Source organism: Pleurodeles waltl, chromosome 4_1, assembly GCF_031143425.1.
Source record: "Pleurodeles waltl isolate 20211129_DDA chromosome 4_1, aPleWal1.hap1.20221129, whole genome shotgun sequence".
Taxonomy (NCBI): domain Eukaryota; kingdom Metazoa; phylum Chordata; class Amphibia; order Caudata; family Salamandridae; genus Pleurodeles; species Pleurodeles waltl.
Window position 1 is genome coordinate 418,881,387 of NC_090442.1, and position 21,641 is coordinate 418,903,027.

Consider the following 21,641-nt stretch of genomic DNA (forward strand, 5'->3'; position numbering starts at 1 on the left):
CGATTTGGAAGGGGTTAGAGAACAACCTGCCTAAGGAATCACTGTGATTGTCTGCAAAAAAAAAAAGAAAATGATGGCCCACAAGGGACAGCAAACAATCATGCATATGTCTCTGTATTTCAAAACCTCACTTTTTTATTTTAAAGGAGCCTGATTAACTTTAGAGAAATAGGTCCATTTTAAATTAAGAATTTTAGTTTTGAAAAATTCTTTGAAAGTTGACTGTGGTTCCCTGGACCACTCTATAATTCCCCTGAAGTTGCCACCTGAATTCACAAAGGGGAAGAGGGCCCAAGAGACTCCATTCCTTTTGCGAATTAGTTACAACCCCAACTGGCGAGTAGGTAACTTTTCAGTGGTTTGCGACCAGAATTACAGCTGCAAACCATTAGTACATAGAACTATTCGATATTTGAAAGGGACTCCCAAGGCACACCCCTTTTAAACATCAAATCGGTAGCCATTTCTAAACACATTTTGCTATTCAGAAAATGTTTTCTGAATTGTAAAATGTGTTTAGTGCTTTTAAAACACTTTTTTCACTAGTACAAACCCTCCTATTCACCACACCAGACGGGTCACAACCATTAAAAAGCTTAGTACATTTAGCCATAGTTTTTATAAATTATTGACAGCTATAGACATCATCTTCTACAGATTTTAATATAAATGTGAGACTCAAAACCAAAATATAAGTTTAAACATCATGGTGATGTAAAACAAAACTAAATAGCCCTTGCCCTGCCGCTGAGATCTGAACTTACTACATAAAAAAATTATTGTCTTTTAGGGTGGGAATTTCCCCTGCATGGGGTAGTCGTGTTCCCCTTAGCTTAAGAGTCTGGCTGCCTGTATTTGGCATCCTGGTTTTGGATTTTTTTGGCCTGGTGTCACACTAATCTAATATATGTGCAGACGCGTTGCCCATCCTTGACATAAGTGGGTGCTGGATTTTTCCTTTGTCCTGAAGGGACACACCTAGTGTGCTCTCATTGACTGTTGGAGAAATACAGTATCTGTCATTGGTTTACCTCATTGGGCATTACTAATAGCGCACAGTTTTTTTCTGAATCCATAGTTGCAATCAGATCTTTTTAGCTCATTCATTGGAGTGGAGGGCTTCTGGGCTACTGAGATAAAGTTTTGCTTCTGTGCACTTTTCCAGTTACTAGCATTGACATTCTGAGTGTGTGTTTTGCATGTTTGTGTATGTGGCCTGCATGGTACATGTATGGTCGGGTACGTGTGGATGACTAGAGTAACGGAAGCCTGTGGGATCAAATTTGGGTATCCCAGGACTAGCCTTTGCACAAGATGGACGTGAGGTTGTTCACCACCCAGTGGAAGTGTATTGCTTGCATCCCTAAATCTGGAGGAAAAAGACTTTGACACTAGAGTGAAGGGAGTAGAGAAAGGGCTTCTTTAGAAATTCGTCTAGTCCTTTTAAAAGCAAGGAACTGACGAAGAGTCTTCCTGTATACTGCCATTTGGTGGATGGTATATCAGAGGGATGGGACTGCAGATTGTTGTAACCTTACACCCAGTTGTGCCTTATGGATAACTTACGGATGATACAGCCTGGCAAGTACCCTGCTGTGATTAGCTTCACTGTGCGAGAGCAGCGTAAAAAGGGCACTTGAAAGGAGAGCCACGTGAAATTGGTTTTACAGTTGTAGGCAGTGACTGCAGATCTCTAGTCTAATATTGGTGTATAAACGTGGGACCTGACTTCCTCACTTGGCATTCCAGTTCCAAGTCCTCGATGGCTATGGAAGCTCTGCATTATATTCAGACGACGACCATGAAATCGAAGCTGGTTTCTGCATAACAGCCAGCTTCTCAGAAGTTAGGGGATATCATTGGAGTCCAAATCCCTTGCTCGAAGAACTGTGTATCGAAAAGTCTACCAGTCTACTTAGAAAAGGAAGGAGCCTGCCACTCTGCAGGAGAAGTATCCATTCAGGAGGAGCAAGGAGCAGTGATTCCCAGATGTCTGTGGGGCACCCAGATAAGATAGAGTAAGGAGAGTGATTTGAAGAGCACGGTATCTTTACGCCTGCAGCTTTCCTACGCTGGTTACCGATTAGCTAACAGCGAACATCGCTACAGTAATTGCAAAAGCCCAACTGGAGCTGCTATTAGGTGTCAGAGTGACCAGCCTGTGTGCATCCGTGACTGCCCAGAATGATTGGCCGTGTGTAACTGCAGCTGTAGGCCTGTGCATGGCTACATCTGGCAGTGTCCTGACCAGCTGGAAGAGGGTGCACTTGAGAACGTCGTCCAAGACCCCAACTGCTGCGACCCTCACCAGTGGTCCAATCAGGACCTTAATGGCTCAAGACTACTACCTATACTTCTGGTGGGTGCAGTACAGGATCAGCAGACAAAGTGGGACTCATAGACAGCGCTGCTGGCGCTCACATTCTCTGGAGAGAGGGTGTGAGTGCATTGCAGAGACGTGCGGCAGCACCAGTCCTATAGAAACTGATCCATTGTGTGTAGAGACAGATAACTAAAATCTGAGCCCACTCATTTCAGCAGTGCTATAACTGCATCAAGTTCATAATCACTCTACTTCCTCATACGCCATAGAAAGGGGGTCACCTAAACCCAAGGGAGGGTAGGTGGTAACAGAGCTTGGATCTAGGAAGAAGGTTTGGGGGTATCGGACAAAATCACAGCACTGTCTGACAATACCTAGAACTCTAAAGTACATCTTGTTATTGTAGTGTGTACTATTCCGTTCTAGTGCATTAAACGACTTCTCTTTCTTGAAAAGAAAAGCACTGAGCTGAGCATTTCTTTATTGTGTGATTGTTGAGTTCTGAGCTTGAGACCCCGCTGAGCATCCTGTGACTATTCGCAGTTGCAACTGCTAAGTGCTGAAGAGGTTGTACTTGGCCAGGTTAATAGAGCCATAGTGGGGTGGTCCCTGGGACAAGAGAGGCAAAGGACCCCAACGCCCATGCTTGAGGCCAAGTAGCATCCCTTCCCCAATACGTACCTGGGGCAGTAAGAATTGGTGTCCCAGTGAGAAAGACATTAGTTACTGCTTGTGTTACAGTTTTTGACAAAGTCTGAAAGCTTTAAAGTACAAACTCTACTCAGGAGTAAACTCATTCCATGTATTATTAACCGGTAATGGGTAACCAGCATCATTGATTGACCCGACATCCTTGAACAGTGACCTCCAAGTCATTGGTTTTATGCCCATGCGTTTCATGTGTCTGTTAATGACAAAGAACTGTTTGCTTTCATGAAATACCTCAGCATGTGTCAGCGGGCAGAGCACCCACGGGGTCGTTATTTGTATAAGTACACACTAATCTCTTAGTTCAGCAGCAGCGAACAGAAAAGACTGTTTGGCCACTTAGGGTGAATCAAAATAAATGAATTGTAAGTAAATAAAAGTGAATTAAATCAGTTACAGACATTTGTGAGCTGTGATTTTAAACCAGGCTGTATTACAGTACAAATGTATTCAACGGTTCTTTTCTAAGGGGTTAGTTCTCCAGAAGGCCATCGCATCACACTCGGTGCCTGCCTCACAGTCCTGGTTCCGTAGGTTTGCTGTTGGTGTCTGTGTGTAAACTCACTGGGTGTCACCGAGCTAGCCTCACAAACACACAGCATTGATGCATTTCAGTCATTACTGCGAACAATGAACAGACGGCACATGATAGCCACTGACTGATGTTTAGTAAACTGAACTGGTTGCCAGATTTGATTAGCACATTAGAACGTCGAGCGGAACAGAGAAGAGAGTTGAATAGCTCAGGGCCAGTAATGGGTGTTATGGTCCTTCTGCTGCAACATGCCAACGGTATTTTTAGGGTTGTATTTATTGGCATTTTCACAAACACAGGAGTTTAGAGTGCACTTCAGAATACATTTCCTTAATGATACGGCATAAGGTCCGTCTATAGTATTGCCCTCAGAGTACCAGTCACATTACATACACGGAAAAAGATAAAAACAGAAATGAAAAAACTCCCAACATAAACAGCTATAAAGCCCTCCCATTGTATTAATTAAGAACATTCCGCACTCAGTAGGTGGAATGTTCTAATTGCCCTATAGCCCTCCTGTCTATAGCTTGTTAGAGCCCATCTCTCACGTTACCGGCCCTCGTCTCCAGCTGTAACATGATGGTTTCCGGGCATTTAACCGATACAACTAGAGCCAGGAACCAGTTGAACAAACTCCAGTTTGCTGGCTTGCCACGCCCTGTCTTTCCTTTTTTATCTGACTATTTGTCTGGCTAGCTGTGGCAAGATTTGTTAATACCATTTCCAATTAGACCCTTATTCTGGCTTATTTGGGGCTTGTGCTTTGTTAGTCCCTCACCCGGAAGTACTGATACAGCAGATATTGTTGACTATTTTATGCAGGAATTATGGGTCCCTACAAATTCACAGAAGGAAGCCATGTTTCAGCAGTGATTCCCACACAAACGTTTTCTGGCAAATCTTGTAATTCGTGATTTTGTCACCTCGCACTGCCCCACACCATCTAGCATGGACTGATACCTGAGACAATCAGGATCCCGATAGTTCTGTGCAACACACTATGTTCTGCCTTGGGCTATCTTGGGATGTGAATTTGGAATTCAAACAATGATTCCTGCAGCAGGTCAGGAAATGCATAATACAATAATGCATGTTTCGTGCCTTTTAAGATTACTGCATAAACGCTGCACATTGTATAGAGGTGCACCATCTGAGCTTCTAGATGCCTCAGAATTTTGATAGCAACACACGGTGCATGTTAGGAAAGAGTTGCATTGTCCAAGTGCTCAGGTGTACTGAGTAGTTAGTCAGCTTCTGGCACTGATTACAATAGAGGTGCACTGTCAGAGCTCTCAGGATGTCAGTGCTTGGATGACAGTTCATAGTGCACGTAAGGATAGAGGGTCACCATCACAGTTCTCAGGTTGTCCAGAAACTATGTTAGAAGATCAAGGTCCAGATAAAGACAGAGCTGCTTTGTCAGAGCTTCCAGTATGTGTCGGTACTAGGACAGCAGTTCATGAAACTGGTCAGGATGCAGGTGCACCATTAAAAGTTTGTTATGCCGCACTACTGCAGTAGCATCACATGGACAATTTGAGGATAGAGGGGTTCTTTGAACTACTCAATACTAGAGCTGCAATTCACGTAGCAGATTTACATAGAGCTCAAATTTTAGAGCTCTCAAGATGCTGTAGTGTTGGGATAACAGCTCATGGTGCAGTTCTGGATAGAGCTGCATTGTCCAGTGCTCTGGATGTGTCAGTGCTGGGATAGCAGCTCATAGTGTGAACATGATGAGTATGTATTGTCAAGTGACGTGGTTTAGCAAGATGGCTGAACACACACTGAGTCTAAGCTCCCCATGGTAATCCTTAGACATCCTGTATTGCAGTGGACATGACAAATCCCTCTCGTATCTTAAAATAAGGGAATGTTAAAGGCTGCAAGACAAGAACAATTATTTCCAAACGGCGGCAGCAGCTGTACTCCTAACGAGCATGCAGACATGGGAACCTAGATGGCACCCAGGAGTCTCAATGGAAGCACAGAGGAATGAACTCTGCTGTACGCTCTTCCTAAGTTTCAGGGAATGGTGGGAAACCAAATACCAGCCCTGGCTGCACAGTAAAGCATATGTGGGAAGGACTCATAGAGAATTGGACTGGTGCCCCAATCTCCACCAAAAACAGGCACTGGGACTCTACTCTTTTGCAGCACCACAGAGTGTGCCCAGCGAAGAGGAGCCCATGGTTCAGCTCTGTAAGTATTGCTCCATAGTGTTCTCGGGCAGAACTCTGGTGTTGTGAGCGGAATAGAGCAGTTGAGGGGACTGGTCTCCCCTAGTTGGCCAGCTATACTTCTCTGGCTGACACATAAGCCACTGTACCTCTACATATAACATTCAGGACAACATACGATTAGGGCACTGCACATAACGAACACTAGATGGCAGAACCCATGAATAGAACAATGAAAATGACTACATGGAATGTATGGGGCCTTAATGTTTACCCAAGGAGGGACAGAATGCATACCTATGATGGAAGATACACCATAACAATCACCTACCTCCGAGATTCATACTGGACATACACAGAGAAGGCCAAAGTTTGGCAAAACAGAAAGATCTGTTACTGTTCAATATATTTCACATATGCACAGGATTGTCGATATGCGGCCATCGGGGGTTCTCTTCAAAGACAGGTGCTCGCAAATTGACATAAAAGGTAGACACATACTGATACAAGGCCTTTTGGGCATGGTGAAAATATTTCCCAAACCCACATACCCCAAATGTGGACAACAGGGCCTATTTATGGACACTGTTAAATCTGCTCCATCCATACCTAGATATACCCATGGCCTGGGCAGGAAACTTCAGTTTTATACTAGATGAGAACCTGCACGAACACCATCCTGAGCTTAACACAGAACCAGCAATGACCGGAGCACGATCTGAAGTCATGGGCAGAGTGGATTATATTGAGGTTTTGCATATACTACACCAAGCCCAAAGATGATATTCATGCTATTCTCTGCAACTCATGGCACATACAGTAGGCTGGAAAGAAGCCTAATCTTATGAGGCCTAAATACCAAATTCAGACTGCCCGCTATTTAAATTGATTTTTCTCAATCCACTCTCCCCTCATGCTAGAATATAGCGGAGATAGACTGTGCAACCGATTTACTCATGGAGATGACACCTTGAGAGGCACATTTCCTTATGGATACATGGGTGACATCAGAAACGTACCTGCAAAATAGTTGGGGGATGATGCCCTCTAGGGTCAAAGAGTGGATAGTTGTAGTAACAGAGGGGACGCATGAGTAAAATGTATGGGATAAAACAACTGCAGAATAACCTACCACGACAAGAAGGGAAACTACCAGTATTACAGAAAGAGAAACCTGCAGGGCCACAGCATAAAAAAGAACTACTAGAGGATCAAAGGGCGGTATAGATGACCAGGGACACCCTCAATAGGTTCACTATTAAAGAATTTAGGCAAAATACTACATAAAGAGGGAGATAAATAGGGGAGACTCTTGGTTTGGTCATTACAAAGAGAAAGACCTCTTGCTTGATACAGCGTCTAAATAAACTTGATGGAAATGTAGTAGTATCAATGACACACTCTCTCAGTACTTGGAGATTGTTAGACCTCTCAGTCTTATAGTCTTCCCCCAGACTTTTTGCCCACTCCCCTCCAATTTTGCTAAATTTATTTTTGTTGGCCTAAGAACTGTGTGCACTTTACCACTGCTAACAAGTGCTAAAGTGTATGTGCTCGCTCTCTAAAACATGGCAATATTGGCTTACACCTGATTGGTATATTTAATTTACTTATAAGCCACTAGTAAAGTGTTAAACCATATATCTAGGGCTGGTAAACTAAATGTTACTAGTGCGCCTGCTGCACTCAATGTGCCACCCGCCTAATAGCCCCTTAAAACATGTCTCAGGCCTGCCATTGTAGCCTGTATGTAGTTTCAAATTGCCAATTTGACTTAGCAAAATAATCTCTTTGCCAAGCCTAAAACTCCCTTTTTATTACAGTCACCCCCTAAGGTAGGTCCTCGTCAGCCCATATGGCAAGTTGCACTGTGATTAAAAAGTTGGACACATACTTTTAAGTTTTACGTGTGCTGGTGGTGAAAAACTCACAAATTGGTTTTTCACTACTTTGAGGCCTATCTCGCCTATAGGATAACATTGAGTTCGCTTATTACATTTAATAAGTGATACCTTTTTGTGTGTGCCCTGTTGTCTGAAGCCTGACCTGTGCTCTCACAGGACTGCCCTGCTGCTTGAGACCTGTTTTCCTGCTTGAACCCAAGACATCCAGAGTGACTCCAAGGGCTAGTTGTCTGGCCTCCTGCTCAGAGCCTCAGGGACAGAAAAGTTTTCCACCACTTTAAACCTGGACCCAGCCTGAGTGAGTACTGACCCGCCGAGTGGTGCCCCTCCGGTCCTGGGCCCCAGGAAGTGGTGCTAAACATGCCCAGATTGACCAAATTCAAAATTAGGGACTTAAAACATTTTCTGCCAAAAGGTGCTCTGAGAACTGAAAGGCAACCAGGGCGGATGTGCTCACCAATCTTCCCAAGGTGCATAGGCAGCCAGCCTGAATTTGCGACCACCCCTGCTACGTTCTCTGCTGTAGCAAATCCTGTGCAGTGGTTCCTTTTAGAAGGGGTATCTGGCCTCGTGGAGCCCTCGTCGCCTGCAGTCTTGTCCCACTGGAGATTTTTGACTTCTATAAAAGATATTACGTCAGAACATAGAGATCTTAACCACAACTTTGTCAATCCATTCTCCACTATTACTCCTCCTCCCTGGACACTGCCCTACCTTGCCTCGCTGAACCTTACCTTCTCAAATATTCTTCTTTAAAATGCCTTCTAATTCTGAAGGTAAGTGGAGACCAGGCCTAATTCATTTTGTGTATTTGACTTGCACTCTATTGCAGTCGGCCATAACTTTCAACTTACCCCTGGTCTTGCGCGACTAGATGTCTGTGGTTGGTGCTCTGATCTTTTTGGCGCTATTTTTCACTTTAAAATTGCATAACTTGCTCTAATAGGGTTTCACCCCCTCTCAACCAACAACCCAATTTCTCACACTGCTCTTTTATAAATGACCAGTCCAAACCTGTGTGACCTCGACAATAAAATTCTTGGAAGTGGACAACTCCTGAAGACTTTCTCCAGAACACAGAGCCATTCTTAAGGAGGAAACTCATTTAATTCATATATGAGCTACCTCTGGAAAAAAACAAGAGCAGATTGTTTCCCTTCGCAGTTTTATCACCCATTTATGACCCTGCTTTTTGGACATTCACTAGGAAGCTAAGCACAAAGGTAAACTCCCACAAACCATGAGGTCCTAGTATCCATGGTACCAAGCTGCTGCAGATCACTATCTATTCTAAGTGTGGACACTTAAGGCCAGATGTAGCAAAGGTTTTTACCCATTCTGTGTCTACGGCAAAAAAGTGTTAGTACATTTGGCCCTTTACTACTACCTAAAATTTTAGCAGGTAGAGTGAGGAGAGTAATTGAGATTCATCCTAGACCACAGCACGCTCATGAACTTTAGAAGGCTCAATCATATCTTACATGCAACAGAGAAGAGCAAATGAAGTGCACCGTAGTGGTGCCTGTCCTTGAAATTGTATTTGATACAATAGGTTGGGAATATATGCTCACAATCCTCACCAGGATATGTCTCGAGCCTATCGACTTGAGTTGGGGAAGGTTGCTATATCAAGAGCCTATAGCAGGGGTCAGATCTGAGCATCTGATATAAGATGGAATATTGGAGAGGTGCCTTGCATGGTGCCCTCTACCCCCCTGCTGTTTGTCCTGACAGCCGAACTGCAGGTAATCAGATCAAGAGAAGTGATGGAGACATGGGGAGTCAGGGTCGAAAACACAATACAAATGTTGTCATTGTACATTGACGAGACGCTGCTTTATTTGAAATTACCACAGATCTCGGTCCCACGGCTACTACAGGAAGTAGACAACTTCACATTGGCCTCTAGTCTGTGCGATGAGTAAGATGGCCCTGTATCCCCCAGCTAGCCTTGCAGGAAAACCCTTAGAAGAGCTCCAAGTGTTAGGTTTATAGTGGGAAACGTGCTCAGATACAACATTAATTATGGATAAAAGAACTCAAAAGGAAAGAGTACAGATTATACGCACACCGTATGTATGTATGGATGTATATGCTATTTCTACAGTTCGAACTCAGCCAAAAGGACAGTTGAGAGCTGTACATAATCAGAGGCAAGATTAAATTAGGCAACAATAGGGGCGATAGCTGAGTTTAATGAGGGTAATTAATTGTGATGTAGTCCTTTTTAAAAAGGCGAGTCTTCACCTCTTTCATAAACTGGAGCTGCATCAGGTGTTGGGTTTGTACGAAATATTTGTAATGGGTACATGGCCTTTGATGCTGTGGTATATATATTAGTGCTGTTTATTTTAAAAACTCTGAAAATAAAGAAGATACAAAAGATGCATTTTTCCTGCTCTCATGATGTCCCAGTTGTGGTATAGCCTATCAGGGGACAGGCAAGGATAGGGAGACAGTGTCAGAACTCTCAGGAACTGGAATAGGAATTCATGCTGCGGGTTAGAACATAGGTGCACAGGTAGAGATTTAAAGATGTCTTGGTACTGGGGAAGCAGCCGAAGGTACAGGTTAGAATTGAGGTGCACTCTTGAAGCTCCGAGGATGTTCCATTACTGACATAGTAACTCATGGCTCACGCCAGGTCAGAATCTACTGTTGGAGCCATCCGCATATCTCAGTTCTGGCATAGCAGAGTATTTTTCATGTGTAGATTCATGGGCATCATGGGAGTTCTAAAAGCAAAACATTAAAAACAAATGTGTATGTGTTTTATAAAGAACCTGGTGTGCGTTCAGCATCACTTTATATTTTCCACAAGCACAGCTTTTACAGCCCATCAGTTTCAGAAGAGATAATAGATATGATAGTTTTGAGTTGGCTTTTGTCTCACTATATGAAAGTTTCATGCTGACATAACTTGCTGCAGTGTAGAGCAAAGCACTGTATCTTTGAGACTGTTAGCATGTTAGAAAGTTGCATTGAAATATTCCAGAAGTACTTATTGCTCAGTAATGGTGGCACCTTAGAGCCAGTGCTGCATTTGATGTGTTGAAAAGTGTAGGCACAAATACAATAAAAACTTGTTTTGTACATAATAGCATATTTATTTTAGACTTCATAACACTTCTCCTGTTTCGAAGCATTGTAAATGACAGGTATTAATATTACGTAATGTAATAATACTAAATGTCCTGATCTTGTATGGATTGGCCTTGCCGGGATTTGTGCTCAGGATCTTCAAATCCCAGATGTCCTCGATGACTATTATCTCACTAAGCTAGCTTGCTGGCAACCTGATCTAATGTGAGTCTACCAACATTTTGGTCATGGTCGTTCCCCGTGCTCCCCCCGTCCACCTACAGCAACTTACGTGTACGCTGCTTGGAGAGGAGTGGGTTCTCAAGATCTAGTGTGGCGATGGTAAGTGGTAGATGATGCCCATTTAATCTGGGCACTAACATTGCCAAGCTCTGTTTCTGCTAAATGTGCACTGTGGGTGATGAATGCTGTCTGTGCCTCTCCCAGCTCTTGCTTTACTATCGAGGGTAGTGGTGTCTGGACTTTTGTGGACTCTCTGCTTTCCTTGCCTTGATGTACACGGAGAAAGGTCAGTACAAAGGTGATCTGTGTCTACTCAGGCTTCTTCCTCCAATGCAAACGTATTGGGGTAGTCTCAGAAACATGCACAGTAGGGTGACCACCTCACTGCAAGACACTGTGGACATTTTCTCTGTGCTAAATGTTTCGCTTAGAAACCACAATTACAACCAGGGGTATTGGTGTCTGTGCTGTGGGCTGTGTATGAAGTGCACGCTTGCCTTGCTTTGATGTGTACACAGAAGGCTTAGTACACAGGTGCTTGATGCCGCCCAGTGCTGAATCTTTTGCCTTCATTTTATATTTTCATGCATGTTATACTAATTAGACTGATATATGCAAAACAAAACTATGATATCCAGAATGTATTCGGTTATATTAAATCCTAGGACTGAAAACAGTGTCTTTAATGACCTGGAGGAGAGAGGTGGTCATCCTGTTTCACAGGCTCTCTGGGGGCAGGGTAGGAGTGACAGCCCTCTGCTGCACTGCTGCTCACTCCTTTCCACCTCCTAAGCTTCATTAATAGGTTGGACTGAGATTCTTGGGCAAGGTCCGCTCCCAGCCAGCTTCGCTCATACCTCAGTGTTGGTCCCAAGAGTACTCTGAGGGTGCAAACATCATAGTAACCAGTGAGGAACTAAAGTAGTAATGAGAGCAACAAGAAGCCTATCCGTATTTTAGGGAGGGTAATGTGACAGCAGCACCCTTCCTTAAAACAGTGATAGCTCAAAAACTATTGAACGGCTGGTTCATATAGGACACAATTCATCGCTACAATTATGGATTTTCACCTAGGTAGTATCTCTGACAGAGGTTATATATAATCTAGGAGAAACAAACCTTTGGAAATTATTTTCCCCATGACACCATTCCAGGCATGGGACTGTGGCAGTGCAGCAGTGAATATGAATTCTACCTCTACATGAGTGGCTTTGGCCATCCTCTGTCCAATTTATGCCTTAGAGAATTATTCCTCCCGAAGGAAACGGAAATTTTATCAAATTTACATAAACTTGTATACCTTTTAGCATGCTTCCTGCTGCTTGAGCAGAAACCAAGTCAATCTTTGGAAATATTAAAACATTTCTTCTTAAAAAATAAATAAAAGGTGTGTAAGGAAATGCCTCCTTAGCATGGTTACCCACTGACTTTTTGCCTTTGCTGATGCCAAGTTATGATTTGAAAGTGTGCTGAGGCCTGCTAACCAGGCCCCAGCACCAGTGTTCTTTCCCTAAAACTGTACCTTTGTTTCCACAATTGGCACACCCTAGCATCCAGGTAAGTCCCTTGTAACTGGTACCCCTGGTACCAAGGGCCCTGATGCCAGGGAAGGTCTCTAAGGGTTGCAGCATGTCTTATGCCACCCTGGGGACCCCTCACTCAAAACAGACACACTGCTTGCCAGCTTGTGTGTGCTGGTGGGGAGAAAATGACTAAGTCGACATGGCACTCCCCTTAGGGTGCCATGCCAACCTCACACTGCCTATGGCATAGATACGTCACCCCTCTAGCAGGCCTTACAGCCCTAAGGCAGGGTGCACTATACCATAGGTGAGGGTATAGATGCATGAGCACTATGCCCCTACAGTGTCTAAGCAGAACCTTAGACATTGTAAGTGCAGGGTAGCCATAAGAGTATATGGTCTGGGAGTCTGTCAAACACAAACTCCACAGCACCATAATGGCTACACTGAAAACTGGGAAGTTTGGTATCAAACTTCTCAGCACAATAAATGCACACTGATGCCAGTGTACGTTTTATTGTGAAATACACCCCAGAGGGCATTTTAGAGATGCCCCCTGAAAACATACCCGACTTCCAGTGTGGGCTGACTAGTTTTGCCAGCCTGCCACACACCAGACATGTTGCTGGCCACATGGGGAGAGTACTTTTGTCACTCTGTGGCTAGTAACAAAGCCTGTACTGGGTGGAGGTGCTTCTCACCTCCCCCTGCAGGAACTGTAACACCTGGCGGTGAGCCTCAAAGGCTCACCCCCTTTGTTACATTGCCACAGGGCACTCCAGCTAGTGGAGATGCCCGCCCCCTCCGGCCACGGCCCCACTTTTGGCAGCAAGGCCGCAGGAGATAATGAGAAAAACAAGGAGGAGTCACTGGCCAGTCAGGACAACCTCTAAGGTGTCCTGAGCTGAGGTGACTCTGACTTTTAGAAATCCTCCATCTTGCAGATGGAGGATTCCCCCAATAGGATTAGGGATGTGCCCCCTTCCCCTCAGGGAGGAGGCACAAGGAGGGTGTAGCCACCCTCAGGGCTAGTAGCCATTGGCTACTAAACCCCCAGACCTAAAAACACCCCTAAATTCAGTATTTAGGGGCTCCCAGAACCTAGCAAGATAGATTCCTGCAACCTCAAGACGAAGAAGGACTGCTGACCTGAAAGCCCTGCAGAGAAGACGGAGACGCCAACTGCTTTGGCCCCAGCCCTACTGGCCTGTCTCCCCTATTCAAGAGAAACTGCAACAGCAACGCATTCCCCAGGGTCCAGTGACCTCTGAAGCCTCAGAGGACTACCCTGCATCTAAAAGGACCAAGCACTCCAGAGGACAGCGGCTCTGCTCCAAAGAAGAAACAACTTTGCAACAAAGAAACAACTTTTAAAGGACTGCATGTTTCCCACCGGAAGCGTACGACTTTCCATTCTGCACCCGACGCCCCCGGCTCGACCTGCGGAGAAACAACACTACAGGGAAGACTCCCCGGCGACTGCGACCCTGTGATTAGCCAGAGTTGACCCCCCCCACCCCCCAAACCCCCCCAGCGACGCCTGCAGAGGGAATCCAGAGGCTCCCCCTGACCGCGACTGCCTGCTTCTAAGAACCCGACGCCTGGTAAAGACACTGAACCCGCAGCCCCCAGGACCGACCTCCAGTGCAGAAGCGACCCCCAGGTGGCCCTCTCCCTTGCCCAGGTGGTGGCTACAGCGAAGAGCCCCACCCTTGCCTGCCTGCTTCGCTGAAGAGACCCCTGGGTCTCCCATTGAACTCCATTGCAAACCCGACGCCTGTTTGCACTCTGCACCCGGCCGCCCCCGTGCCGCTGAGAGGGTGTACTTTTTTTTGCTGACTTGTGTCCCCCAGGTGCCCTACAAAACCCCCTGGTCTGCCTTCCGAAGTCGCGGGTACCTACCTGCTGGCAGACTGGAACCGGGGCACCCACTTCTCCATTGAAGCCTATGTGTTTTGGGCCCCACTTTGACCTCTACACCTGACCGGCCCTGAGCTGCTGGTGTGGTAACTTTGGGGTTGCCCTGAACCCCCAACGGTGGGCTACCTTGGACCCAACTTTGAACCCTGTAGGTGGTTTACTTACCTGCAAAACTAACAAAGACTTACCTCCCCCAGGAACTGTTGAAATTTGCACTGTCTAGTTTTAAAATAGCTTATTGCCATTTTTGCCAAAACTGTACATGCTATTTTGCTGATTCAAAGTTCCTATGATACCTAAGTGAAGTACCTTTCAGTTGAAGTATTGATTGTAAATCTTGAACCTGTGGTTCTTAAAATAAACTAAGAAAATATATTTTTCTATATAAAAACTTATTGGCCTGGAATTGTCTTTGAGTGTGCGTTCCTCATTTATTGCCTGTGTGTGTACAACAAATGCTTAACACTACCCTCTGATAAGCCTACTGCTCGACCACACTACCACAAAATAGAGCATTAGAATTATCTCTTTTTGCCACTATCTTACCTCTAAGGGGAACTCTTGGACTCTGTGCATGCTATTTCTTACTTTGAAATAGTACATACATAGCCAACTCTACACCAGGTCTTAAGTCCCCTTTACAGAGGTCTCTATGCATTCGCGGTTGACAGGTTGTAATCCAAGCAGCATTAACACAGGCCTTCATCTTTCTGAGGTCATTACATTGAGTATCATTTTGTTGTTAGTAAACAATATTCACTGTAGTTATAGCGCTGTGAAGCAGTAGAGATTTTATATGTGGCCATATTAAAAAAAAATATCTGAGTCTTATTAATAGTATTTTAACTTCCATTACACCAAAAGCAGGACATCAGTGTTCTACCAGCAATAATTGGTTGGAATATCCTATAAAGAAAAAAATCAAGTAGAAGATATACGTTACGAGGGAAACTCCGTTATGTGATCCAGTTCCATTCAAATTACCCATTTTGCTCCTTTCAATAATTAAGGATCAGTTTCTTTCACATTGCAGATGTTAATATTGTAATATCATCTGACTTGAATCCGAATTTGTTTAGTTTGACAGATATTAAGTATGTTATATTTCTCAAATGGATTTTGAAATTTCCATAGCAATATTTAAGTCAAAAGCCAATAATATTAATAATAAAGTCCATGATAAGTCATAGTGATTGTTCAATGAAGTAGAAAATGAATATAATTCTGTGCTTTTATTTTTTTCTGTTTGACCTCTCAGGTTGCAGTGTCAAGTTTTCAGGAAATGGCACCAGGAACATCATTCAAGCCTGTAATAGGCGATGCAGCTGTGGATCCCAAAAAGTAAATTTGAAAACTAAATGTTTTGCGTTTTTGTTCATGCTTTTTTTTTTTTTTTTAACTCTTGATTTATTGTGGTTCAAAATATATGAACAGTTCCAACAATTACACATCGCCATTTATTATGGTGGTACATACATACTATGCCGTACTCTTGTGCAATTCTTCTAACAGTATATTGCAATTTCGATCCGCCTCCTAACCATTCCATCACCAACCAGCAGATACCAGTTGTGTATTATAAACAACAATCTATAAAGAACAGCTCCCAACCCCCCAGCACACCTAGGAATACCCCAAACCCAAATGGGAAGCAACCCCTTCCAGTACACTGCGTCCCCACCTACCAGTTCAGCTCTATTCCGATCCCCCCATGCAGTATGTCTACACACTCATATGCCCATTCTCTCTCACGCTTTTCATCCGTCTCAGCAAGCAAACAGGCCGTCGTCGTCTGATATGCCCATTGCACCAGCCAGGAGGCGGTGAGGCAGGTCCACCCAGTCCCTCAAGTCCTCTGCCGCCTTTTCATCTGTCTGTACCATTTGGAGGCATACTTCCTAAAACTAGAGCCCACTCCATCATGTCCAGTCAGCATTTTCCCTCTGTGGGTCATGCATTGGCCACACAGCGTACTAGCACTCCTTTCTTTGCCTGCAGGAATCCCTAAGCACACTTATAGTGCATTACTCCCTTTTTAGGGCTGGAGATCATGCCCCCAGCAGACAGTGTCGCACTGTTAACTGGACACCTATACCAATCACTCACGCCATTGTCCCGGTCACCTCTGACCAGATGTCCCAGATTTGCCTGGACAGTCCTGGTTTTTGAAGGAGTGTCCCGACACTTTCTTCTAAGACCCCAAAATTTTCCGGTTTTTAAGGGAGTGTCTGGTGAACCTGCACATTATTCATGTTTTTTTTTGCAGGCTCACATTTCATCCGACCGTCTTAGAAACCGGGGACAGAAGTTCACTGGTTAAAACACTCCTGTTGTGCGGCCTCGCCTCATACAAGCAGCAAAGCAGGATTTAATGAGGTGAAAAACAGAGCCTGCGTGCATCAAGGCTGTGCCAACCAGCCTGACCCAGGAGCTCTTCATGGAAAGGGGAGGGACTGTAAAAAAAAAAAAAAAAATATATATATATATATATATATATATATATATATATTTATATATATATATATATATTTATATGTTTCATGGCATGTGTAGCTGCAGATACACATACTGTGCATTATCCTGCTATCTAGTGTTGGGCTCAGAGTCTTACAAGTTGTTTTTCTTCAAGAAGTCTTTTCGAGTCTCGAGACCGAGGGACTCCTCCCTTTCAGCTCCATTGCGCATGGGCGTCGACTCCATCTTAGATTGTTTTGTTTCCGCCATCGGGTTCGGACGTGTTCCTCTTCGCTCCGTATTTCGATTCGCTAGCTAGTTATCAGAAAATTAGACGGTATTGTTCGCGCTCGGTACCGGTTTAGTGTTAGCACATCGACACCGAAACAAAGAGGCGCTCCGGCGGCCCTTCGGGGCTTCCACTCTTCAGCGGGGCCTGGTGGCCCGACCGCATCCATCTTCAAACCTCATGGACCGGATCCCCTTCCGTTTCTGCCCGAATTGCCACGCAAAGTATCCTTATACAGACCAACTCTTGGTCTGTAATCTGTGTCTATCTCCGGAACACAGGGAGGATACTTGCGAGGCCTGCCGGGCATTTCGATCGAAGAGAACCCTACGCGATCGAAGAGCTAGAAGACTCGAGATGGCGTCAACACCGGCAGAGCAGATCGACGTCGAGGAAGAAGAGAGATTCTCCATTCGAGACTCGGACGAGTCCGAAAGTGAGCAGCTGAAGACGCAGCAACAAACTGTGAGTAAACCAGCCCCGGCAAAGACTCACTCGAAAATAATAAAGGCCAAGGGGATGCCACCGCCAACAGGCCATGGCTTAACCCGAAAACATGGTGACCAAACATCGGCACCGAAAAAGGCCTCCCAGCAGCCGAAGACATCTGACTCCGTTCGAGATACCGGCTCCGAACCATCTCGACACCAACAGTTCGACACCTCTAAAGTCAAGAAGGTTTCCTCTGAGCCGAAAAAGACTGTACAAAAACCTTCGGTGCCGAAACATGCAGCCTCGAAAACAGGCTCCTATACAGAAGAGCAAGGCCTTTCAAGTCAATTACAAGGGCACAGATTTGAACAAGAACTGGGCATGGCAAGGCCAGACCATACCCAAAGGAGGCTGCACATACAGAAGGACACGGGGAAAATCCAAACTCTTCCTCCAATAAAAATCAAGCGAAAGCTAGCATTCCAAGAAACGGAAACGCAGCCAAGGGCAAAGGTGGCAAAAGACAAAATACCACCAAGGTTCTCGCCACAGCAGTCACCATTGCATTCGCCACACCTGTCTCCGGTAGCAACACCCCGATGCAGTCGCTGACACACACGGGGATGACACAAGATGACCCGGATGCATGGGACTTATATGATGCACTGGTCTCAGACAATAGTCCCGATTGCTACCCGGCAAGGCCGTCACCACCTGAGGACAGCATTGCATATATGCAGGTGGTTTCAAGGGCAGCTACATTCCATAATGTAGCAGTGCATGCAGAGCCCATAGAAGACCATTTTTTGTTTAACACATTGGCATCCACTCACAGCTCATACCAAAGTTTGCCAATGCTACCGGGCATGTTAAAACACACCAAACAAGTATGTCAGGACCCAGTTAAAGGCAGAGCCATCACGCATAGGGTGGAGAGGAAATATAAGCCTCCCCCAACGGACCCTGTGTTTATAACACAGCAAGTAACCCAAGATTCAGTGGTAGTGGGAGCAGCCCCAAAGAGGGCCAACTCACAATCCTCAGGAGACGCACCACCGCCCGACAAGGAAAGTCGGAAATTCGATGCAGCAGGCAAAAGGGTAGCAGCACAGGCAGCCAACCAATGGCGAATTGCCAATTCTCAGGCTCTATTGGCTCGCTACGACATGGCACATTGGGATGAGATGCAACATATCATCCAGCACTTGCCCAAGGAGTACCAAAAATGTGCCCAACAGGTTGTTGAGGAAGGACAAACGATCTCAAACAACCAAATAAGGTCTGCAATGGACTCGGCAGACACAGCAGCAAGGACAGTGAGCACTGCAGTAACCATTTGTAGGCACGCATGGTTACGGAGCTCGGGTTTTAAACCAGAAATCCAGCAAGCTGTGCTGAATATGCCGTTCAACCAAGAACAATTGTTTGGGCCGGAGGTGGATACAGCAATAGAAAAACTCAAAAAGGACACAGACATGGCCAAAGCCATGGGCCCGCTCTACTCCCCGCAAAGCAGAGGCACTTTTAGAAAGCCTCACTTTAGGGGGGGGGTTTGTTCCCAAACCACAGAGCCTTCCACCTCACAAATCAGACCCTTATATCAGGGCCAGTATCAAAGAGGAGGTTTTCGAGACACATACCGGGGTGGACAATTCCCAAAAGCAAGAGGGAAATTCCAGAGCCCAAAAACCCCTCCAACCAAACAGTGACTTCAATGTCACAAACCCCCACCACTCAACACCAGTGGGGGGGAGACTTAACGCACACCACCACAACTGGGAAAACATAACTACGGACGCAGGGGTCCTAGCCATTATCCAACATGGTTATTGCATAGAATTCATAGAATTTCCACCAGATGTGCCCCCAAGAGCACACAACATGTCCAAACAACACCAAGACCTGTTACAACTAGAAGTCCAAGCATTGTTACAAAAACAAGCAATAGAACTAGTACCCAACCATCAAAAAGGAACAGGGGTCTACTCCCTGTATTTCCCGATTCCAAAGAAAGACAAAACGCTGAGACACATATTAGACCTCAGAACACTGAATCTTTACATCAAATCAGATCACTTTCACATGGTAACACTTCAAGACGTGATTCCCTTGCTCAAAAAACAAGACTACATATCAACATTAGATCTCAAGGATGCATATTGTCATATACCCATCCATCCTTCCCACAGGAAATACTTAAGGTTTGTAATCCAAGGCGTACATTACCAATTCAAGGTGTTACCATTCGGGAAAACAACAGCCCCAAGGGTATTCACAAAATGCCTTGCAGTAGTAGCCGCTCACATCAGGAGGCAACACATGCACGTATTCCCTTACTTGGACGATTGGTTAATAAAAACCAGCACTCAGCAACAGTGTCTTCTACACACACAATACGTGATAGAAACTCTACACAAACTAGGGTTCTCTATAAATTACCAAAAATCACATCTACAACCATCCCAAATACAACAATACTTGGGAGCCACACTCAATACACAGAAGGCGATTGCCACCCCAAGTCCACAAAGGGTACAGGAGTTCCGCAATACAATATTAAACATACAGCCAAACCAAAACTACCAAGTGAGGTTTGTAATGAAACTTCTAGGCATGATGTCCTCATGCATAGCCATCGTCCCAAATGCAAGACTACACATGCGGCCCTTACAACCGTGCCTAACAATACAATGGACACAAGCACAGGGTCAACTCCAAGATCTAGTGTTGATAGACCGCTAAACACACCTCTCGCTTCAATGGTGGAACCCTATAAATTTAAACCAAGGGCGGCCATTCCAAAACCCAGTGCCTCAATACGTGATCACAACAGATGCTTCCATGATAGGGTGGGGAGCACACCTCAACCAGCACAGCATACAGGGACAATGGAACATTCAACAAAAAACAACTGCACATAAATCACTTAGAACTGTTGGCAGTGTTTCTAGCATTGAAAGCATTTCAACCACTGATAGCCCACAAACACATTCTTGTCAAAACAGACAACATGACAACAATGTATTACCTCAACAAACAGGGAGGGACACACTCCTCACAACTGTGTCTCTTAGTACAAAAATTTGGCATTGGGCAATTCACAATCACATTTGCCTAATAGCACAATACATCCCAGGTATTCAAAACCAGTTGGCCGACAATCTCAGTCGAGCTCACCAAGAAACACACGAATGGGAAATTCATCCCCAAATACTACAAACTTACTTTCAATGCTAGGGAACACCACAAATAGACCTATTTGCAACAAAAGAAAACGCAAAATGCCAAAACTTTGCGTCCAGGTATCCACACCCTCTGTCCAAGGGCACTGCACTATGGATGAGTTGGTCGGTGATATTTGCTTACGCTTTTCCCCCTCTCCCACTCCTTCCTTATCTGGTAAACATATTGAGTCAAAGCAGACTCAAACTAATACTAATAGCACCAACCTGGGCTCGCCAACCGTGGTACACAACACTACTGGACCTATCAGTAGTACCTCATATCAAATTACCACACAGACCAGATCTGTTAACTCAACACAAACAACAGATCAGACACCCGAATCCAGCATCGCTCAATCTAGCAATCTGGCTCAGGAAGGCTTAGAATTTGGACATTTAGACCTTACACAAGAATGTATGGAAGTTATTAAACAAGCTAGAAAACCTACTAAAAGATGTTGTTACGCAAACAAATGGAAAAGATTTGTTTACTTTTTAGAATCCCAGTCATCAAAGTATTTATGGAGGGATTAAAAAGAATCATACCCCCGAGAACACCACCAGTCCCCTCGTGGAACCTCAATATTGTGTTAACACGACTCATGGGACCACCATTTGAACCCATGCACTCTTGTGAGATACAATACTTAACTTGGAAAGTAGCCTTCCTGATAGCTATCACATCTCTTAGAAGAGTAAGTGAAATAGAAGCATTTACTATACTAGAACCCTTTATACAAATATATAAACATAAAGTGGTTCTCCGTACAAATCCCAAATTCTTACCAAAAGTTATATCACCGTTCCACCTAAACCAAACAG

At 44.8% G+C, this 21,641-nt stretch overlaps 1 protein-coding gene across 1 annotated transcript in view; it reads left to right on the top strand.

Moving 5' to 3' along the window:
- DHTKD1 (dehydrogenase E1 and transketolase domain containing 1) overlaps nucleotides 1-21,641 on the top strand; it is an 871,206-nt gene that overhangs the window by 695,589 nt on the left and 153,976 nt on the right. The window contains exon 14 of the mRNA XM_069228664.1: nucleotides 15,679-15,761. Within this exon, the coding sequence (XP_069084765.1) occupies nucleotides 15,679-15,761 (83 nt within the window). The remainder of the gene's footprint in view (nucleotides 1-15,678; nucleotides 15,762-21,641) is intronic.